This window comes from Octodon degus, unplaced genomic scaffold (genome assembly GCF_000260255.1).
Source record: "Octodon degus isolate 3935 unplaced genomic scaffold, OctDeg1.0 scaffold00022, whole genome shotgun sequence".
NCBI classification, from domain to species: domain Eukaryota; kingdom Metazoa; phylum Chordata; class Mammalia; order Rodentia; family Octodontidae; genus Octodon; species Octodon degus.
Genome location: NW_004524598.1, coordinates 16,675,306 through 16,697,086, shown reverse-complemented (window position 1 = coordinate 16,697,086; position 21,781 = coordinate 16,675,306). Strand labels below are relative to the sequence as shown.

Genomic DNA, 21,781 nt, shown 5'->3' with positions numbered 1-21,781 from the left:
ATTAATCAGCTGTGAAACTGTCTTATTCATATTTATTTCAATAAAAAACTAAATATAAAAAATAAATAAAATAAAATAAAATTGTCTAAAATCACTGACATGGAAAAGGAACAATGAAGGCAATTATGTGTTCCCTGCAGAAAAGATTAACTGAAGACAGACGTAAGCTTTCAGTCTCCAATACAATTTAAATGAAACTTAAGTGAAAGGAGAAAAATGTAAACTCCCCAAGCACAGACACACACAAACGTGACGGTCTAGAGGAAGTACATGAAAAGTCAACAAATATAATCCAGCAGAAGGATTTAAAACCAAAGACCAAACCTTTAAAACTCAAATTCACCAAAGAAAATTAATGAACTGTAATTCTCAAATAAAAAATGTAAACTAGAAAATTAACATAAGCTTTTCCTTCTTTACTTTAGTACCTTGTATCTTCTAATCTCTAACACTATTTGTACAAACATTTTTAGGGTATTTTATATAGTCTAACAGGATTAAGGCTTCATAATAATAATGGACAGATCAAATTACTATACATTCAACAAAATTTAACATAATCCAAGTGAATCATGAAACACAAAGAATTCTAATGTCTAAGGATACACGGATTGTAATTTAAATACCTGCTTGATGTAAACACCACTCCTGGAAAACAGATCCACCAGCTCTGGATGGTTTTTGCTATTCTGGCTTCCATGACCCAAAGTAAAATTTGTATTATCACCCCAGGTATACACATCTGTAAGATCTGAAATGAAAAGTTTTTATACTTTCATATTTTAAAACAAACATCAGTTTAACTATAAACACACACTATTAGTTACTTCACCTAAAACATGATCCTTAACAAAAATTTATCATTATTTAGAAAAATGACAATAATTTTTAAAATTATAAATCCATTAATACAATTTATAATTCTAGGAAATTCTAGAAGTAGAATATTCAAATCACAGCACAAGGGGAATTGGGAGTACAGAAAAGTTACAAGCCACAGCTAGAATAGATGGCAACACAGAGAAAAGAACAGACGAGGGGGGTCTGCGAGCTCAGCCCAGCTCCTAGGAGGGGAAGCTGCCCACACAAGGTAAGCACCCAGTGCCGAAGCCCCAGGCACAGCCACTGGCTGGGCCAGCCCTGCGCCACCAGGAGGGGCCACAGCTGATGTAAAACTATGAAAGCAGCAGGGATTTCGTTCTGGCTCCTTCCACACAGCAGCCAACAGCAGGCAAGGAAATCCAGTGTAGTACCCACCATACTGCCAGACTTGCTTAACCAAGTGCCATTTGGGGAGGGGTTGATTATTTCAGTCTGGGACTGAGAACAACTAATAAATCAACTTGACTTCAGGGTTCCTAGTGTAACATTCCTAGTGTGACTGAGTTAGAGGCAACCACAGGTGACTGGCAGGGACAGAGGCAGGCTAGCGAGGGAAATCCCTGAGAAGTTTAAGCACAGGCAGGGAAAGACACTGGGGGCCAGGGAGATGGCTCAGTAGAATACATGCTTCCCTGGCAAACACAAGGGTCTGAGTTCAATCCCCTGTTCTGCTTAAAAAAAAAAAAAAAAAAAAAAAAAAAAAAAAAAAAAGACATGGCCCTCATCCTCCATGGTAAGAAGGTAGGCCAGGCTTGTGCTGTGTTCAGAAACTGCTAGATCAGAAAGTGCCAGGGCCAGGGCAGATGGCTCAGTAGGATAAGTGCTTGCCTGGCAAGTGCAAGGGTCTGAGTTCAAACCCTGGTTCCACCAAAAAAAAAAAAAAAGTGCCAGAATTAATTCTTTAAACCCTGCCTTTTGCCTATATCCAGCACACAGCAGAGGTCTGACTGTTTTCCATCTAGCAAAGCGAGCATGAACACGTCTTAATTTGGGCAACTGCCACAGCCTGGGATAAACAGAGGGGTCTCTGGGACACAGGGCACCTCACAAGCCCACAGGACACAAAGCTGCATGGAAGAAACCAAAGCCATATCTTGGTGGGTTCCAAAATTCTGCATCCTGGAAAGAAACTATTCCTTCAAGCACACAGAGAAAAAGTATTTTTTTTCCTATTGTTGGATTCAATTTGTTCTCACTTTTCTTTCTTTTTCAGTGGTCTACTGCAGATTTGGAAAATAGGCATTTCTTCTTTTCTAAGCCCTTTTTGCCCTTTGTTTTTTCATTTTAATTCTTTCCCTGTTAGTAATTTTTTACCACATTTATTATTTTTTCTCCTTGGTTTTTTCTGTTACCCATTATTCTAATTCTATAAAGGCCCTTTTATTCCTCAATAAGATCTTCTGTCTCATTTTCTCTCCTTCTCAACTTCTAAATTTTTTCTTCTTTCATTCTCATATTCTCCACCCCATGTAACCTTACTTGTGTAACCACCAAGCTTTATTAATCATTAGATAGCTCTATCTTAGCTATTGTGGAGTTCTTTTCTATTGTTAGTGGAGGTAGACTTGTCATATTTGGCAGATATTTTACTGGAGAGCAATATTTAGTGCTCCTGTTTGTGCCATAACTGTAGGCCTCTTCTCCACAGCTTATAGGCCAGTGACGGCAACCCTTATAGAGCTTTCAGTGCTGCAGCAGAAGTGGGTTCACCACCGCTGTTACAGCTGCTTATGATTCGTCACTGTCCAGTTTGTCTCAGATGTTATTGTTGCTGATCAACTTGCTATTGCCAGAGTCACAGTTTTCACTATTAAGTTATTATATTAATATAATATATTATTAATAGGTTATTATTATTATATTAGTAGGTTTTTCTCTGTAAACCAACATTTGGGTTACCTTTCGGGCACTAACAATGATCCACTCCTGGAGGACTGGGCACTGAGCCAACTATACTACATCTCTCCTTACCAAATCAACAGGTGGTCAAATCACAGGCAAAGGACTGTACTGAGCCAAGGCCAGAGTGCGTTACTGAAAAGCGAACTAACACGCTCTCCACATTAGCAACAGAGTCCTTCTATTTAACACACCTGAAAACCTCAGCACAACACAAAAAAAAATAATAGAAATTGAACAGGCAAGGCAACAAAATGCCTCCGCAACTCCCAACTCACCGATCCAGGGGGCATCTGGGAAGAGGAAAGCAAACCACGCACAGCCAAATTATTACAGAGGATAACATGCAATTAGAAAAGATCAGTAAGCACTCAGAAGGCTCACTGAACAAACACTGATGACATAAAATGATCAGGGCACTTAAAGAAGTCACTAATAAAAATCTAGCTGCGCTTAACAATACAAAACACGAATGGCAGGTTTACCAAAGAAACAAGACAATGAAAATAGGGCTGGGGAGATAGCTCACTAGAATAAGCACTTGCCTGGCAAGCGCAAGGTCTTGAGTTCAATCCCCAGTACTGGGAAAAAAATAAAACTAAAAACCCAGACAATGAAAATGTTCCAATCAGGAATGCAGGAGATTAAAAATTATAGTGAAAAGCATAGGCACAGAAGTACCCATGATGAGGACAGAGAAAAGACCAAATATTCAGAGACACAGTGGTGCCTCGGTTACTGAACTTAATTTGTTCTACGATCTCAGAAAACATAGCCACATGTGTTTGTGTGGGAAAGATGGCCTGCTTGCCACCCAATGCAAAGTTTGCAAACAAAAATCTATTTTGCCAGATGCCAAATTATTTGCAAACAAAAGCATTTGTGAACGGAGGAATCACTGTACCTTAAGTACAACAAGAGAATATGAAAAACAGGCCCAACCGCTGCCAGATGAAGCAAAAACTAATGTAAAATTAAATGAAAAAATAAAAAGTCAGAATTGCATTAAAAAAAGGTTAAAGAAAAAACTGACAAAACTTTCCAACTATGGGGAAAAATATTAAATATACAGATAAGGCACAGAATTTCAAATAGCCTGTCCCTAACACATCAACACTTCAAAAACTCCCAAAAGCCCAACATAGGACAGAATCCTTAAAAAGATGTCAGAGAGGACAGGCCAGATAGCTCAGCGATTAAAGCGCCTGCTTAAGCAGACGCAGGCACTGGGGTTCAATCCCCAGAGTGCCATGTCAGCCCCACCCTTGGTGTGCGCTGAGACAGTGACTGAGACTGGGCGTGGTGGTGCACGCCTGTAATCCCAGCACTTGGGAGGCTGGTAACAGGAGACTCACTATGAGTCCCATATATGTAGTAAGACCCTGTAGACCCTGTACTAAATACATTTAAAAAAAAAAAGAGGCAAAGTCAGCCAATACATATTGAGAATAATTCAACAGGAAGAATAACAATTATAAACATATATGCTCCAAACGCACCTATGCCCAACTTCACAAAACACTGGACATAAAAGTTTAGAAAAACACCAACACAATTATGTTGGGGGACATCAATAACCCACTGTCACAAATGGGAGAAATCAAGTAGGCAAAAATCAGCGAAGAAACATCAAAGTTCAAGGAAACTTTTGAACAACCGGATTTTATATGTATCTACAGATAATCAATCCAACAATCAAATGCATATTCTTCTTAGCAACACACAAGACACACACCAAAACACACAACATGCTAGCCCATAAAGCATGCTTAAGTAAATGCAAAAATATGTGACATTAGTCCATGAATATTATGAAATCATAGTACAATGAAACAAAAAATCAAAATTATGAAAAAAAATTATGCATACACATGGAAATAGCACAATACCGTCATGAATAATCAATGGTTCAGAGAAGAAATCAAGGAAAAAATTCATTTTTTAAAATCAAAGGGTAATATGCCAGAATCTATATAGGGTAATATGGGGCTGGGGAGATGCTCAGTAGAATAAGCGCTTGCCTGGCAAGCACAAGGGCCTGAGTTCAATCCCCAGTTCCACAAAAAAAAAAAAAAAAAAGAAAAATCTATATAAGGTAATATACCAGGACACAAAGAAAGGAGTCCTACAAAGGAAGTTTATAGTTATGAATGTCTGTATGGAAAAATTGTGAGTCCAAATAACCTAATGATGTACTCAAGATGCTCAAAAAACAAAAATCCAAAACCAAAGCTACTGTAAGAAAGGAAAGATAAGAAAAGAAATTAATATAATTGAGAGAAAATAAAGCAATACATAGAATCAATGAATCGAAGAACTGCCTTTGGTGAACAACCACATAACAGGCAATAAAATTGGAGAAGTAAAAAAAGAAAGGCCCAGGTCCAGATGGATGCATTGTTATTCTACAACTTTACAGAAGAACACCAATACTCTTCAAACTTTTAATAATGACACTGAAAGGGAAGTAGTCTCCAAGCCATTCTTGGAAGCTAGCATTATCCCTGGTTACAAAACTAAAAAAGGATCCAACTGAAAGAGAGAACCACATGTCAATCTCTTTAATGAACGCAGACTCAAAAATCTTCTACAAGATACTATCAAGCAGTTATACAAAAATTATTAAAAAGGTCATCAAGATGAAGTAGAATTCATCCCAATTTTGCAGGGATGGCTCAACATATGCAAATCAGTTAACATACTGCACTACTTAAACACAAGCAAGGACAAGTATCACAGGATCAGCTCAACTGACGCAGAAATAACCTTTGAGAAAGGGATGTCTGCTATCACCATTCCCATTCAATAGTTTCTGAAATGCTAGCCACAGCAATCAGGCAAAAGAAACAAATGAAATGTGTTTGTATAAGAAAGAAGTCAATTATTATTTGCAGAAGACATGATCTGCTATATAGAACATGCAAAAAATACCACCGAAAGACCCTAATAAAGACTCTATTAATAACTAAATCTGATAGCGTATTATGATACAAAGTCAACACAAAAACTACAGCATTACTGTACACCAATATAAACTCACAGAGAAAGAAATTAGGGGAACAATACCATTCACACTACCATTAAGAAAAATTAAATACTTAGCAATTAATCTAACTAAGTAAAAGACATCTACAAGAAAAACTGCAAAACTATGAAAAAGGAGATCAAAGAGAATAATAGAAAATAGAAAGCTATGCTCTCCTGGATAGGAAGAACCAATATTGTTAAATAACCACATTTCCAATATGCACACTCAGATTTAATGTAATCCAAACAAAATACCAACATCAATCCTTACAGTACTACAGAAACAATCCTACAATTCTTTTGGAACCACAAGCAACTGAGAACAGCAAAAACAATCCTGGGAAACAAAAGCAAAGCAAGAATATCACAATCTCAAAATTCAAGTTACACTTCAAAGCTATAGTGATTTAAAAAAAAAAATAGCATGGTATTGGCAAAAAGAAAAAAGACATGTAGACCAATGGAACAGAACAGAAGACGCAGAAACAACTCCAGACACACTGAGCTACCCGATCTTTGACAAAAGGGCCAAATACTTGTACTGGAGGAAAGACAGTTGCTTTAATAAATGATGCGGGGAAAAGTGGCTATCCATATACTAAAGATGGAATGTAGTTCTAAATTTCTCCCCATGTACTGAATCAGTATCAAAATGGAACAAAGACACAAATGGTAAAATAGAAACTCTGCTTGAAAATAAAATTGTTAAAAGACTCTTGGAGACATTGGCAGGGACTTTCTAAACAGAACCCTAGAGGCACAAGAAACAACGCCATGAATAAACAAAGGGAATCATATCACTGCTTCTGCACAGCAAAGGAAATGACAGCAGAGACAAGCTACAGAACGGAGGAAATAATACCTATGAGGACTAATATCTAGAATATACAAAGAAGTCAAACAAATGATCCCCAAAATAAAAGACCCAACCAAAATACAAACAATGGAAATGAAGAGAGGATTTCTTTAAAAACACACACGGCAAATAAACACATGAAAAACAATCCAATAGCTTCAGCCATTAGAGAAATGTAAATTGAAATAGTACCGAGATTCCATTTTACTCCAGAAAGAATGCTCATCATCAAGAAGTCAAATACTAATATATGCCAGTGAGGGTAAAGAGGGAAAGGAACTCTTCTCCAAAGAGTTAAAGACGAATTACAGTAATACAGGCATACCCGTTACAGCACCACAACTCACCAGAACGATATCTTGGAATATACATCCATCAGTGGATGACTAGTGAAGAAAATGTATTTATACACAACGCACTACTATTCTACTCTGTAGAGGGATAAAACTGAGGCACTTGTAGGTAAGCAGATGTCCAGATCACAAATGTTAAGTGAAATAAATCAGACACACAGGCTTAAATACTACTTATATTAAATATGTTTCTCCTTCACAAGACACTCAAAGTATCAATAAAGACCAAACTTTAAATACACATAGTAGGAAACAGGGAAATAGATCTGTTGCAAACAGGGATGTGATCAAAGATGGAAGGAGAATAGAGGAAGAGGGTTAAACAAACAAAAAACAACTGAGGTATTTTAGATATATGTACCAATTCCCCTAAGTGTATTAAACATGTACTAAAAAATAAAAATAAAAAATTGAAAAAGAAGTATCATGAAGAATCTAAAAAAAAAAAATCACTGGGCCAATCTGTCTCCAACAAAAATGATTAAACATTTGTTTCTTGCTTTTTAGCAGCTAAAGTTTAATGGCCAAATGAGCCCACGGTGAGCCAATCACCATCTGCCATATCTACTTAGCTTCCACAAAAATACATACAATTAAATATATTATTAATTCACATATATAAATGCTGTAAATGAAACAAATGCTGACTTCAATGTTACACAGAACCATTACTTGTCAACTATTTACTCTTGATAGATACAAAATCACAATAGCCTTTAGGACAAGATTCTATTAAACCAGAGTTGAAATCATAGCTACATTTATGATGTAAATCATTTTTATTCTAGAAGAATCACAGAGTCATAGAATGGAATTAGAACTGTTACCTGCAAATGTACTGCCCAAGGTAAAAACAAAGAATAGATCCTCATTTACCTTAGATGCAAACTATAGTTACCCCATTTAAGTTTTCTTTTTTGCCAATTTCCATTTCCAAAGCCCAATGCCCAAAAACTGTTAACAAATTTGAGGCCTAAAGTGAAATCACAATGTGTGGGTAGAACAATTATTTTCATTCCTTTTTCACTCTAACTCAAATGCTATTATTTTCTCGATCCACATTAATCACCTTCAATAGTCTCTAAGTGCCTCCTCATTTTGTTATGTTTTTATTTTTATAAACAATATGCATGAATGGAAATTGAAAAATGCAAAACAAAGTGCTTTTAATGTAAAGTCAACATATGCCAAATAAAGATACTCTGCAGATACCCAAACACAAATCTCCCCTATTATTTTTATAAGAATAAAATGATATTAGGCCAGAGAGATGGCTCAGTGGAATAAGTGCTTCCCTGGCAAACTCAAGGGTCTTGAGTTCAATCCCCGGTTCCACAAAAACAAACAAGAATAAAATGATATTAAAATTTTTCTAAACTGAACCTTAGTGGACTCTATGTGTGGAATTTTCTTACCAGTACTTTTGAATACTACATGAGCTGGTCTATCCTTCATTAGAAGATCCAAAGCTGATAAGCCTTCTTTATCTTGTACATACAGACTAACACCATGCTAAAAAGGGAAAAGAGTACACATGAGCATATGTTTTATCAGTTTACCTGTAATTTTCTATTCTTAATTGTCAGAAGTCAGATGATCAAGCCCATAAATATAGTGTAAAAAGTAAAACTTTTAATAATAATGATCTCTCATATTCATTTTTTTTCTCACCTATAGAAAACTAAGAAAAATCAAATATCTAATTTTGGGTGAGAAGGACCAGAAAATGCAATGAAACAAAATAGGTAATAAAACAAGTCATTTAAATCCTAATGAACTACATAAGTAATAGTTTTCCTAACTCAGCGCTCTAATTCAGATCCGGAATGTCTCCAAAGGGCTATGAACAAAGGTTCAGTGGGCAGCCTGTGGCATTCACGGGACGTGCCCAGTAGATGTGGCCTCCCAGCTGTCCTAGGTACTGTGGGTTTGCCCTCTGAGACCCCGGTGTGGTGCCCTTTTCTTCTCTCTCTCTCATTTCCCAGCCACCATTCAGTGAGCAGCTGGCTACAAATTCACTCCTGGGCAGGATGTGCTACATTACCACAGGCCACGGCGAGGCCACACCACAAGCACGATCTGAATTTCCAAAACTGGAGCAAAACTTTTTCAAAAATTCTGCATGAGTTATCTCAGGGATTTTGTTATAGTAGAAAATTAATACACTAAGAGCAGTCTGTCTAGAAGACTATTTTTTCTAACTCTAATGTATTTGTGTGGATACATATATTTGCATAAACACATTCACTTTTTGTAGTTAAAGAGCCATATTTGGGCCAGGGATATAGCTCAGTGGCACAGTACCTGCCTGGCAAGCACAAGGTCCTGAGTTACATTCCGAGAGAAAGAGAGAAAGAGAGACAGAGAGACAGAGAGACAGAGAGACAGTGAAACAGTGAGCCAGAGAGCCAGAGACAGAGAGACAGAGAGAGTGTGTTTCCTATAAATCACATAGTTAGACTGTATTAAAACATGTATTATAAGGAGAAATTTAAAGTATAATTTCATTTCTTCAATTCAAACATGAAACTGATTTTCTTCTGTCTCAAGTGTATAAATTTACACTTTACCCCATCATCATACTTCTCTGTCTTTTTGAACAAACTTATGGGTGGGGAAGATGACAGAGAGCAACATTAAATTCAGATTTCATTTCAGTTATTAAATATAAAATGTTATCCCTTTCCAAGAATAACAATACTTGCTGACAGTTTAATAAAGCTTTCAACAATTATTCAGATTTATCTATTTTAAGTACTGGTAGTAAACTGCCTGTCACATACAGTTTACCTGGTTGTCATAAGCTGAAATGAACCATAAAGGTCTTTCAAACACCGAAGGTGACACGACAGTGTATTCTGTTTGGGTTACTTAAGAAAACGTCACCTCACCTTACATTATTAACACAGTGCATTTCTGTAAACTAAAACCAGATTCAGTTTCCTTGTATTCCAGATGGTTATAATACCTCACTCCACCAGGCCTATCAATTTAAAAAGATCATCATAGTATGGCTAGGGAGATCGCTCAGTGGCATAAGCGCAAGGTTCTAGGTACTACATGCCATGCTGGCCCCGAAACCAGGCACGGTAAGCACACCTGTAATCCCAGCCTTGAGGAGGCTGAGGCAGGAAGATCACTACGAATCCAAACTGCGCAGTGAGACCCTATGTCAACTAAATAAAAAAGATAACCATAGTATACTCACAAGTAAAACAAGAGTCAGAAGTGTTTGTCTAAGGTCTTAGTAAATTTAAAAGTTTACATTTCAAAAATGGATATAATAAATCCTTCCAGGGAGAACATGAACTTGGCCTTTACACGCATAAAGAGGACAGATTTAAGGGCTGTGTGTTACAAACTATGAATCTGATAAGACTTTAATAACTTAGATTAAGGGAAATTTATTTTATGAAAATAGCCCTGAATTTTATATAAGCCAACTGGATCCTTAATAAAACCATATTCGTTTGCATCCTAACTAGACTCACAAGTATAAACCACTAGTGACAAGTTTTTGCCTTTAGAGCTGTCTATGCACTCTGACACTGTTTAATACGTTTATCTTGAATTCTAAAGGTTAGGACCAGCATGTAGTCTGCGTTACTTAAAAACTCTATACATTTACCAAAATGGTGGATTAAATAGTATATACCACTATCTAAGTATATACCAGGCTTTACACATAGTTATTCCATTATAAAACAGTGGTAACACTATTAGAGATGACTGTCAGGAAACACAAAAACTGATTTTGTTTGTTTTGACTGTACTACCCAAAGCAGAACATAAGACAAAGTCTTCCACAGTGGTTTCCTTGGGAAGAGATTCCTGAAAGGAGCAGTGAAGAACCAAGGGAATAAAGCAAGGAAGGAGGAGACAATCCACAGGAGAACATAGCACTGCATAGGTTCGTAAGCCATACGGAGAGCTGCGCAGAACGCGTGGGATGTTCCAGCTTACACAACACATCACAGAGTGATTATCGTCCAGGGAGGGATAAAGGGAACAAGTGTTTACCACAGGCTTCCACTCTCCAGCAGCCAAGAGGTGCTTGCTCTGACAGAACTTCACTCTTACACCTCAGCCAGTCACACAGGGGAGCCAAGATCCAGGGCGCACAGAGGCACACAGTACACCCACAGATAAGACACAGATTATACCGCCAAAGGCCCATATAACTGGGAAGAGGAGAGGCCAAGAGAAGGTCAAGTCGCTTCACAGAGTACCCAATGCACTTGCTTCTCAATTTGGTTTGGAGGTGAGCTGAATGAGTTTGACATAGCTCTCTTGCTTACCGCTGCCTATTTACTACCAAAAACATCAAGATCAAAGACATGGCAGGGTTGGCCAGGGGCCAGGGAGATAGCTCCGTAGAAGAAGAGCCAAATAGCTCAGCAGATTAAAGCACCTGTAAACAGGTGCAGGGACCGGGACCCCCGGGATGTGCTGAGATGGCAATTGAGACTGGGCATGGTGGCGCACACCTGTAATTCCAGCTCTTGGGAGGCTGTAAACAGGTGGATCACTACAAATCCAATCTAGTAGTGAGACCCTGAACATCCTATAAACCCTTCCCTAAAATACAAAAAAAAAAAAAAAAAAAAAGAAAGAAAGACATTCCACCATTACAATTTCCAGTATAAAACAGGAATGCAATCTGTACTACTTCCTTCAAGGTGATTTTTAATGCTCTTATAGCACTTCTGGATAAATTGGCTAGAGGCCCTTGCTCTAGAGAAAATTTTAAAAAATAGGCATTCTCTGACAGAAAATAGAAAAAATAAAGGTATTTTGATAATGACATGGTCTTAGTATAATGAACAAGGAGTTGTCTTAATAGATAACTATCCCTAGGTAGAAAGCAACCTTCAGGGGCCAAACAAAAGATATGCATACATAAGATATGCTATCTCTACTATAGCTTTTTGCAGATGGCCAGTTTCTAAGGTTTTATAGTTTTGAAAATCAAGAACTGAAGTTAAGAGAACATAATCTGTTGTACAATTTATTTTGACATTTACTTTTAAAATTTTATAACTTTGAAGATTTATCAAATGCAAATTCACTGAAAACGTCTAAGTGCACGTATGTGGTTTCTTCCAGCCATCCACACTTGAATCGAGGAGGAACTATTGGAATCGAGGTGGAACTATTACACAGGTGGGACACTGAGGGCTGAGGGTTCAGACTCCTCCACCAGCTGCAATGGAGCACCAGGCTGGCATCTCCCCCTCCCCCATAAGCACCCTGCTCCACCCCCTAGAGCTCTGGGACACCTCAGGCACGCTCCACAGAACCCCAGACCAAAGCACCAGCTAACCTTTTTTGGGTCTGGCTGCTGAACCAGAGAGTCTCATTCATCCTCTGCCAGCTATTTCTCTGTTGAGACCTTCAGTTAACAATACTTTTCCTCTACCATTATGTGTGTGCTCTGCAATTCATTCCTTGCCCGACACAGGAAAGCAGAATCCATTAGTAGCATCCACCATGTGATGAACACTATTCCAAAGGCCCCAGAATGAAGGTGTATCACTACAGCCTTCCAATTAGCAGAGTGCTGGAAGGCTGAAGGAAAAAATGAGTGAAACAAACGCATATAGCTTACAAAAGAACACAGTACTAAAGGATTTTGTAGGAAAGTTTTACCAGTGGAATCCTACTAGACCACTATGAAATTATGATAAAAGACAAGTCAAGCTAAGAACAAGGTGGCCAAGGCACAATTTTCTGACTTCTTCTAGCCAGGCTGGTGAAAATGATCGAGGATGGCAGAAAGAAATGAAATTCCAAAATGACCTAAGGCTGAAGTCCCAAATCTTGGTAAATGAATGGCAACAACTCCCTCCCCATAGATAGCAGGAAACCCAAGTACCTTCTCAAGCTGAGCCAAAATGTCAGTGACCCAGTATTCCAGCAAAAATTACAAAACTGCCATTGTTTCATAGGTGGAAAATGTAAGAATGAAGCTGATCGATATTTTTACTCTTACTAACCTACTTTCTTATAAAAGAGATTACTTAGGGAGTTAAGAAACATTATAATGTAATTAAGCACACTATATTTTGGATATGAAAGGAATTTACTGTACCATTAATAAACTTAAATCCTTATTAATGTTCACTCAGGGAAAAAAGTTGTAGACAAAACTCAAATTTGAGGAAGTTACTCAAGATAACTCAGTAAGCAGCATGCCTAAGCCAATGAGCTGAAAATAATCTGGTATTCTACTAACATATATTAAAAATCTTTTTTGCGGGGGGGGGGGATATTGGAAATCAAACTCAGGTCCTTGCACATGCCAGGCAGGTGCTTAAGCTGCTGAGCAATCTCCCCAGCCCTTAAAAATGATTTTGATCAGTAAATATTACTATGTGAAAGCTACTACATAAATACTTGTCTTAAAGGCAAAAAGAAATGAGAACATTAAAGGCTAGCTTCTAACTTGAGTACAAGTGTATGGAGGGCATGATCTGCTTTGTTCTCTCTTTGGGAACCTGCACAAACAAAATAAAATGTCTACACAAAATAGTTATTAAAACTAATGTTTATGACTTCTGATAGTTTTAATTTTAAATTTTTTTTGATTTATTTATTTGACACAGGGTCTCGCTATGCAATTCAGATTGTAGTGATACTCCTGGCTCACTCTCTCCAGCACTGGGATTACAGGCATGTGCCAGCACACCCAGTTCCACGGCCAGCTTGGCACGCCCAGGGTTCCAGGACAGCAAAGCATGTGGCACAAGGGCTCGAACTCGGGATACCTTATGCACACCAAGCAAGCACTTAGACCACTGAGCCTGATAGTTTTAAGTTTTGTTTTGTTTTTTATGTATTTGGTTTAGGGTCTCACTACATAGCTCAGACTCACAGTTATCCTATTTTCAGCCTCCCCAGCACTGGGATTACAGGTGTGCACCACCATGCCCAGACTCAGCCAGCTTAGCGTGCCCGGGGCACCAGGGAACAAATACAGTGACAGGGATTGAATCCTGGTCCCTGCGCTTGCCTAAGCAGGCACTTAGTCTGCTGAGCTATCTTGCTGGCCTTTCTGATAGTTTTAATTTGCATTCATTAGTTAAATGACACTGGGTACATCTCAAAACATTTCATTAAAGAATAGGCTCAATCTACTAAATGAAAATTTTCTTATACATTAAGCTGAATTCATCAATTTTTTTACAACCATAAACATTTTATCCTAAAAAAAAAAGGAACCTATTACTCAAAAACATGTCCACAGGTGATGTTCAACTACTGTAAAGTGTATTTTTAAAAATACTAAACAATCTTGTTAAAAAATGAACTGGGATGCCATCCATCCCACTGGGGCAGCTCTAGCACGTTAAGCTTATGCAAGCAGACCAAAGTCCAACATAAGCCAAACTAACCCCCAAGGAGGGTCTTCTCGCGCTGGCTAACGAAACACATTTCCTGGTCTTATTGTGCCATCAGCCCATAAAAGCTTACTGGTCATGACACTGCAGCAGAGCTCTTTAAACTCTGCTTGTATGCACGGCGCAGTCAAGACTCACTCCTTATTCAAATAAACTACAGTAACTTTATTTTGCCTAAAGTTTTTCTTCACATTATATTGATTAAATGGTAAAATGTCTAGGAGTTACTTCAAAATAATATGGGATACAAACCTAACATACAGCTGCCAATAGTTCATTAGGTAGCACAAATTTTGATATGTTTAAAGTTTTATTTCATAAAGTTAAACTTAAAAAGTTTTAATTCTAAAGATAACTTGTAATAATACCAAATTATAAGAACAAATGACAATCTTAGAAAGGCAGCCATATGAAAAGGATTAAGAAGAACACGAGCCTGATTAAGTAACAAATGACACCCACCTTCACCAGAGCCCAGGCGCAGTCAATGTGCCCATAAAAGGTGCTCCTGTGCAGCGCTGTCCAGCCCGACTCCAGGTCTCTCACCAGCGGGTCCACTCCTTTCTCCACCAGCCAGTCTATCACGCCCCTCTTCCCACAGGAGGAAGCAAGGTGGAGGGCATTCCTGCCAAAGGCGTCTCTGATGGTGGCCGCATTGTGGCAGTAGCTGGGGAGAAAAGCCTTGATCTGGCTGTCGCTCCCCTTTGTCACAACGGAAAGGATGTCCAGAGCATGCCTCAGGGACCGACACTTGGACGTGCAGTCGGGGAGGGGAGAGCTCATCCTAATTGTTTATTTCTGCAGAATAATCAGCTAAGACTGTTTTTAAAAATGGAAAAGCCAGGACACAAATGGGCAATTCAGGAAGAATTACAGAGAATAAGTTACCCTCTGGGGGTTATAATGGAGATCTTCACAGCAATATTATATTATAAAACTATATATCTTTGTATAATCTTTTTGACCCTTAAATCAAAAAATGTAAATAGCTCTATAAAGTTCATACCAAATACAAGTTCATTTTAAAAAAAATTCCACAGTTCATAAATGATTCCTGGAGTCCAGCACCAAGGGGGAGTGAGGAGGGGAACTCCCCCTCCACACTGTCTGATCCTTTTAAATATCCATAATTGCGAGGGTGACCTATAAGGGAAAGAGAAAGTAAAAAATTAAATCTCTCACTTTCCTTAAGTACTTTATAATACAACTATCCCAGCACTTAAACATCCTTGATCCCTAGTTTAAAAGGCGGGGAGGGAAATGATTTTTTTATGTCTACAGCTCTACGTTGCTGTCCGTTATACCTGCCTCCTTTTTTTCTACTTTTAAGGTTAAGGTTAAGCTCTAAGAGATGTGATTGAAATATATGATGTTTGTTTAAACTGAAATATACAGTGTTTAACTTTTAAAAAGTTAAAGACAATACTGACATTAGTTCCCCTCAAAATTCTCCTCCTCACTTCAACCACACCTATCCCATTGTCCCTGCCACTTTCCGAGGCCCTCCGAAGCACTTCTGCATGGGCTTGGTCATGCTGTCCGACCGCCTGACACCGTGAAAAAATTCAAAACATTTACCTTTCAGCATCATTTTAACTTTGAGGCAACCAGAGGGCACACAGTGCCACACGGATGAATGAGGTGACACACCACATTACATTTTTAGAAATTTGCCTTTCCATTACAGGGCATTCAGCAGCAGCATTCAGGTTATCTTGAAAAGACAAGAAAACGGACTTCCAGAAATGGCTGAGAACATGGCAAGGACCATAGGACAAGCGCTGACAGCGAAGTGGGGCAGCTGAGGAGGTGAACGGCCATGTGCCCTTTACCGTTTAGGTGCACGGTGTATTTTTCAGTCACTCCATGTATGTCTGTACCTGGAAGTGACACTCTTTCCTTCCAGAACTTTCATTTATGCATTCTGGAAGCCATGTCCCCAGAGGCTACAAGCACATTTTAACCTACCATCTTTGTAAGTGTCCTCAACCCAAACTTTACCTGCTACAGCTATATCACCACAGCAATAACCAATACTATCATCATGTAATTAACTACGTTAGAGAATTTTACTAATTTTTTGGCCTGGAAAGAATTACACTACAGAAGATGATAATTAAGAATATTAAAGCAACCACATAACTATCTGGAAAAAAATAACTTTAGATACTTTATACCTTATACCTAACATAAATTCTGGCTGGCTTAAAGACAAACATACCACATCAAAAAAAAAAAAAAAAAACAAAAAAACAAAAAAACACTAGACAAAGACACAGGACATGCTTTCATAATTACAAAACATAAAAGGCCTTTCTAAGTATGATCTACATATCTAAAAGTCATAAATTGAATATATTCACAATTTAGAAACTATATAGAAATATAAAGATAAAAAGGAGAAAAGTCTTCCTTAATATATACTCTCTACAAATCTAAACATACAATCTCTAAGAGCAGAGAAAAAGAGCAGGTTCTTTAAACACACACATGTGAATTTACTGTATGTACAGGGGAAACTTCTGTGTGCCAGATATAGAGATGAGACACTCCAAATCTACAGTTTCCACACCCACTTTAAGTCATACTAGCATAATTCTGAGATCTAACTAATATCTTATTCTTAACTACCAGATTCCCCTTCTGGAAATGAGGGCACTGAATTAGCTGATTTTCTTTCTAGCCCCAGTTTTCTTTCTATTCTACACTTCTTAATTTAATATAGTCCTTATAAAAACTATCCCCAAAAAAATGTTGATTTGAACCAAAAACAAAAAGAAACAGAAAGTGTTTAGTAATCAGCTAGTACAAAAAAAAAAAAAGAAAAGAAAAGAAAGAAAGAAAAAGAAAAAGAAACAAAGCCTCTACTTTAAAATGTTAAAACTGGAAAACATGACATTAGGCAAAATAGTCACATAAAATTAATTTCATTCTTTTTTGGTTTTTGGTACCAGGGGTCGAACTCAGGACCTTGCCCTCGCCAGGCAGGCACTTATGCCACTGAGCTATCTCCCCGGCCCTCTTCTGAGGCTATAAAATCTTACCATCTTTGTATTTCCAGTATACTGCTAATACCTGAAAGGAACTTACTAGTGAACCACTCAAATCGTACATGAAAAACTTAAGGCACAACAAAAAGAATTTCCTACTTTGTATAATTTTGACATTTAAAAGAAAAACAAAGACGTACTAAATACAAAAATCGCACCATACTATCATATAGATAGAACTACACACAGAATACTATGAACACAAATATTGAAGTGTTTAAGAGCTAGTGTTCTCTAGAGCCCTACATATTTGGATTCAAATACAGCAAGGCCAGCTGTTACCAGTTATGTAACTGTGAAACTTGTATCATCACTCCAAGTCCATCTGAAAATGGAGATAAACATCCAAACTCAGCGCTTTGTAACAACACATGAAACTACACACAATGCCTAGCCTTAAATATACATTCAACAAGTAGTAGTCTTCATTACAAGCATAATGAATTTTAACATGAAAATTCATTATCAGCTTCAGTATCACCACTGCTTGATACTCCTCCAAGGAAACTAAGCCTATTAAAATGAGTAGTGACCTCCAAACTACCACAACTTTTTGGATACTTGTACTTCTTCTCTAAGTTGCCGTCCAGGTTTTGAAGTCTGTAAGCACATTCTCTTCAAGAGTCTAGAAGGACCCTGAAAGCCCGGAAGTCAGGAGAGCCTTACGAACAAGGGTCTCTCTCCCACAACTTTGCAAGGCATCATCCTTACCTGATGGGCAAGTGCTGGGCTCCTCCCAATGTTTTATCCTCAATCACCTTTGCCTTTTTCATATATTTTTTTTGGTAATTTCAGGTTTTTGCCTGTACAGTGACAGGCTGCTGAAATCCCTAAATCTGCCTCCTACCTACATGCTTCTCCTAAACTCTCAGCCAATATTGTCTGTTATAAATATTTATGTATTTTTAAAATGTTATTTAAGCAAAGGAAATATTTACGGAAGATCTAATACACACTAAATATTATACATCACAGAGATGCGAAACAATCTCTATCATACCACTATCATACCATATAGATTTGAGACATTCCAAATCTATAGTTTCCCTAAAGCAAAGTTAGAACTCAAACACTGATATGCTTGACAATAAACAAATGCTACACTGCCTTCTCCACGGCATCCATGGTAAATTACAAGGCATTAGGAACAGAAAAACGAAGACGTAAATATTTAAGACACAGCTTCAGGGATAACAAATATACCTATCTAATTTAACTGTACTGAATGAACAAAAATTTTTGTATATAACAGACTCTACAGGAATAGAGGTAGAGGAGACCAATTTTATTTACACAAGTAATAGCAATATAAAAAAGCAATACATGAAGTAACCTAAGAGTTAAAAGATGAGTTTGCCAAATAACTTCCAAGGAAGAACAATCCGAAGTACAGGTAAAAGCACATATAAAAGCACTAGAACCATCGTGGTCCATCTAAAACTTCTACATAACTCAGAAGATAGAAAGGACTGAGATCCAAGTATAAGGAAAAGCCATCTTTTGCACAGCCTTGTGCACTTTCCCTTAAGGATAAAGTAAGTGAGCAACTCAGAGGCATAGTTAGGACTTTGAATTGACAAGATGCAACAATAACTCCCATATTCATGGTTTACATGATACGCCAAATAAGAAGAGGAATAAGGGGTAAAATCAAAACTCAAAACAAGGACCAGCCAAATAGCTCAGCGGGTTAAAGCACCTACAAGCAGGCACAGGGGCAAAGGGTTGGATGCCCGGGCCTGCCCTGCCCGCTGAGAAGGCACCTGAGACTGGGCATGGTGGTGCGCCCCTGTAATCCCAGTTCTTGGGAGGCTTTAACAGGCAGATCACTATGAGTCCCATCTAGTAATGAGACCCCAAACACCCTGTAGACCCTTCCCAATACAAAAAAAAAAAAAAAAAACCCTCAAAACAAGTCTAAACAAAGGAACAAACAAGGGTCGGGGATATAGCACAGTGGCACAAGTACCTGCCTGGCAAGTACAAGGTCCTAACCTCAATTCAGAGTACAAACACACATATACACAAAGGAACAAACAAGTCATGGATTTTTCATCCATGACAGTGATGAACGGAAACAGCTGAGAAAGTGTCCCTGGTCAGCTATGAAGAATAGCCCACCTAAAAAGCTGTACCCACTGGAACAGCCCAGAACATTGGCTGGCAATCCTAACTTATCCACAAATAAGTGCTCAGCTATCCCATAGAAATACAGATCTGATCATGTTGCATTGTTTTGTTTGACACAGTGTCTCACTATTTACCCAGGCTGGCCTCAAACTCAAAGTGGTCCTCAGGCCTCAGCCTCCGGGGGGGAAGGCATTACAGGTGTTCATACCCAGCACAAATATGATCATGCTGTTTCCTAACTTATCCAAGATCAAACTGAATCAATATTCACGTACCACACGTTAAACATCACCTTAAGACCTCAGGAAGGGGATTTCAGTTAAGAATGGAGACCTTAAAGCATATGAAGTTCAGGCTCAGAATAACTCTGCTAGCCACCCAGGTACACAACTAACTAGCTAAGTGACCCTGAACACATTCCTTAATTTTCCTGAGACTCGATTCTCTCATTTGTAAAGAGAGGTAACTTGCCTGACTTGTTCTGAAAACTAAATCAGGCAACACATTCATTCATAAATTAGAAAAAATTAGAGGAAAAAAAAGAAGAGAACAAATCAGAAAATATACCCTATTGGGTTCTTTTCTGATTTGAATGCTTTCCACACATTCATGGCTTACAAATATAATTCCTACCACCTTCTGAATTTTTATATGGACATAGTTTTGTATAAAGTAACATTTAATTCTGACTTCAGTTTCATTATTGCCCCTGTAAATATGACTACCTTCATTTTGCAATGAAAAAATGAGTCGATCTAAAAATGGAATCAAGAGAACAGTCCTCTACATACCACCTACTCTACCCCAATAAAATGACCTCTGAAAATGCAGGTAGGAAGGCTTTGGTGACAAGTACAGTGCAGATGAGAAAAATCGCCCAAAGTTCTGGTCACTGGAATTGGGCTGCTCCATCTAAAACCCTGGGCAGGCAATAAGAACATCAGCTTTCTAATCATCAGATCCTTCACTTGTGAAATGACAGCAATGACTAAGAGTGCTCCCTACCTAGACAAGGAGTTCTTGGAGGGAAGGGAGAGGGGAAGTTGCTACACTCCATTCCTCTCAGAACACACGTTCAATAAGTAGGTTTTATTTTTTTGTTTCATTATTTTGGTTTGGGAGTCTCACTTTGTAGCCCAGGCTGGTCTCAAACTTGCAATGATCTTCCTGCCTCAGCCTCTGGAATGCTGGAATTACAGGCATGTGAAACCAGCCAGGGCTCAGTAGATTGAAAGTCTTCTTTAAAAGAAAAAAAAAAAAACCTCCCCCACAAACTTGTATCTGTACTAAGCTAAAAGAAATGTTATAAGCTATAGATTAGTGACTTATAACCATGAAATTCGAAAAATTAGGTACTAAAAATATATTTGAGCTGGGGAGATAACTCAGATAACTAAGTTCGATCCCGAATGCCAAAACAAACAAAAATATATTTGAAAATACAAGCATCTACAACTTTTGAAAATTAATTTGTTTCATTAATACATTTTAATGTCTCTCAAATAGTCTCAGTATAAAATCTAGCATAAGTAATTTTCAGTGAAATGTCTATTTTTAAAATCAAAGAGACCAAACTTTAGGGGGCAAACGTATTTCTAGCTGTGACAAATTATTCCTCTAATGATGATAATAAACCAGTGTATCAGCCAAGTACTACTGAGCTTCTTTACATAATAGGTATATTCACTTTAGTCTACTGAATTATATACTTCAGAAGCATTTTGTCAGTTTAAAATGTAGTAAAAGGTCAGCACACTAAATTGAGCATATGAGAAATTCCAAATACAATCTAATTTGGACCATACCCATCTTCAACTTTTTCTTAAATTGTGGTGAGAATAAATTTTGCAAATGTAAAGGCTTCTTTCTGTCTTCTCAATGTCTCAAAGAATGCAGTAAGCAAAATGGAAACGGGCAATGTTCAGAGAGCCTGTGCGTTTGTACCACACTGTAGGCAGCAACAGCCAGGGCTGGCATTACCCGTTTATAAAAGTCACCACCTTTCAGTATTTCCGATAAATTTCCAATTTCAAATGCCCTACCACTGAGCCTCTGAAAAACCTGCTACTAAATCTGCTTCCTGAAAAAAATATCCCGTCTGGCTCACACAAGTTACTTGTTAAAACTATGTTGAAAAACAGGAGTCCGGGATGACCTATGGCCGGGAGTGGCGGCCCACGCCCG

At 38.0% G+C, this 21,781-nt stretch overlaps 1 protein-coding gene across 3 annotated transcripts in view; it reads right to left on the bottom strand.

Annotated features, from left to right (window-relative positions):
- The window catches only part of Ibtk (inhibitor of Bruton tyrosine kinase), a 108,074-nt gene that overhangs the window by 85,499 nt on the left and 794 nt on the right, over positions 1-21,781 (bottom strand). For all 3 annotated transcript variants that reach the window (XM_023711903.1, XM_023711905.1, XM_023711906.1), the window contains exons 2-4: positions 14,880-15,560; positions 8,433-8,529; positions 627-751 (exon numbers count right to left, since the gene is read on the bottom strand). In XM_023711903.1, the coding sequence (XP_023567671.1) occupies positions 627-751; positions 8,433-8,529; positions 14,880-15,200 (543 nt within the window). In that variant the 5' untranslated portion in view covers positions 15,201-15,560. The remainder of the gene's footprint in view (positions 1-626; positions 752-8,432; positions 8,530-14,879; positions 15,561-21,781) is intronic.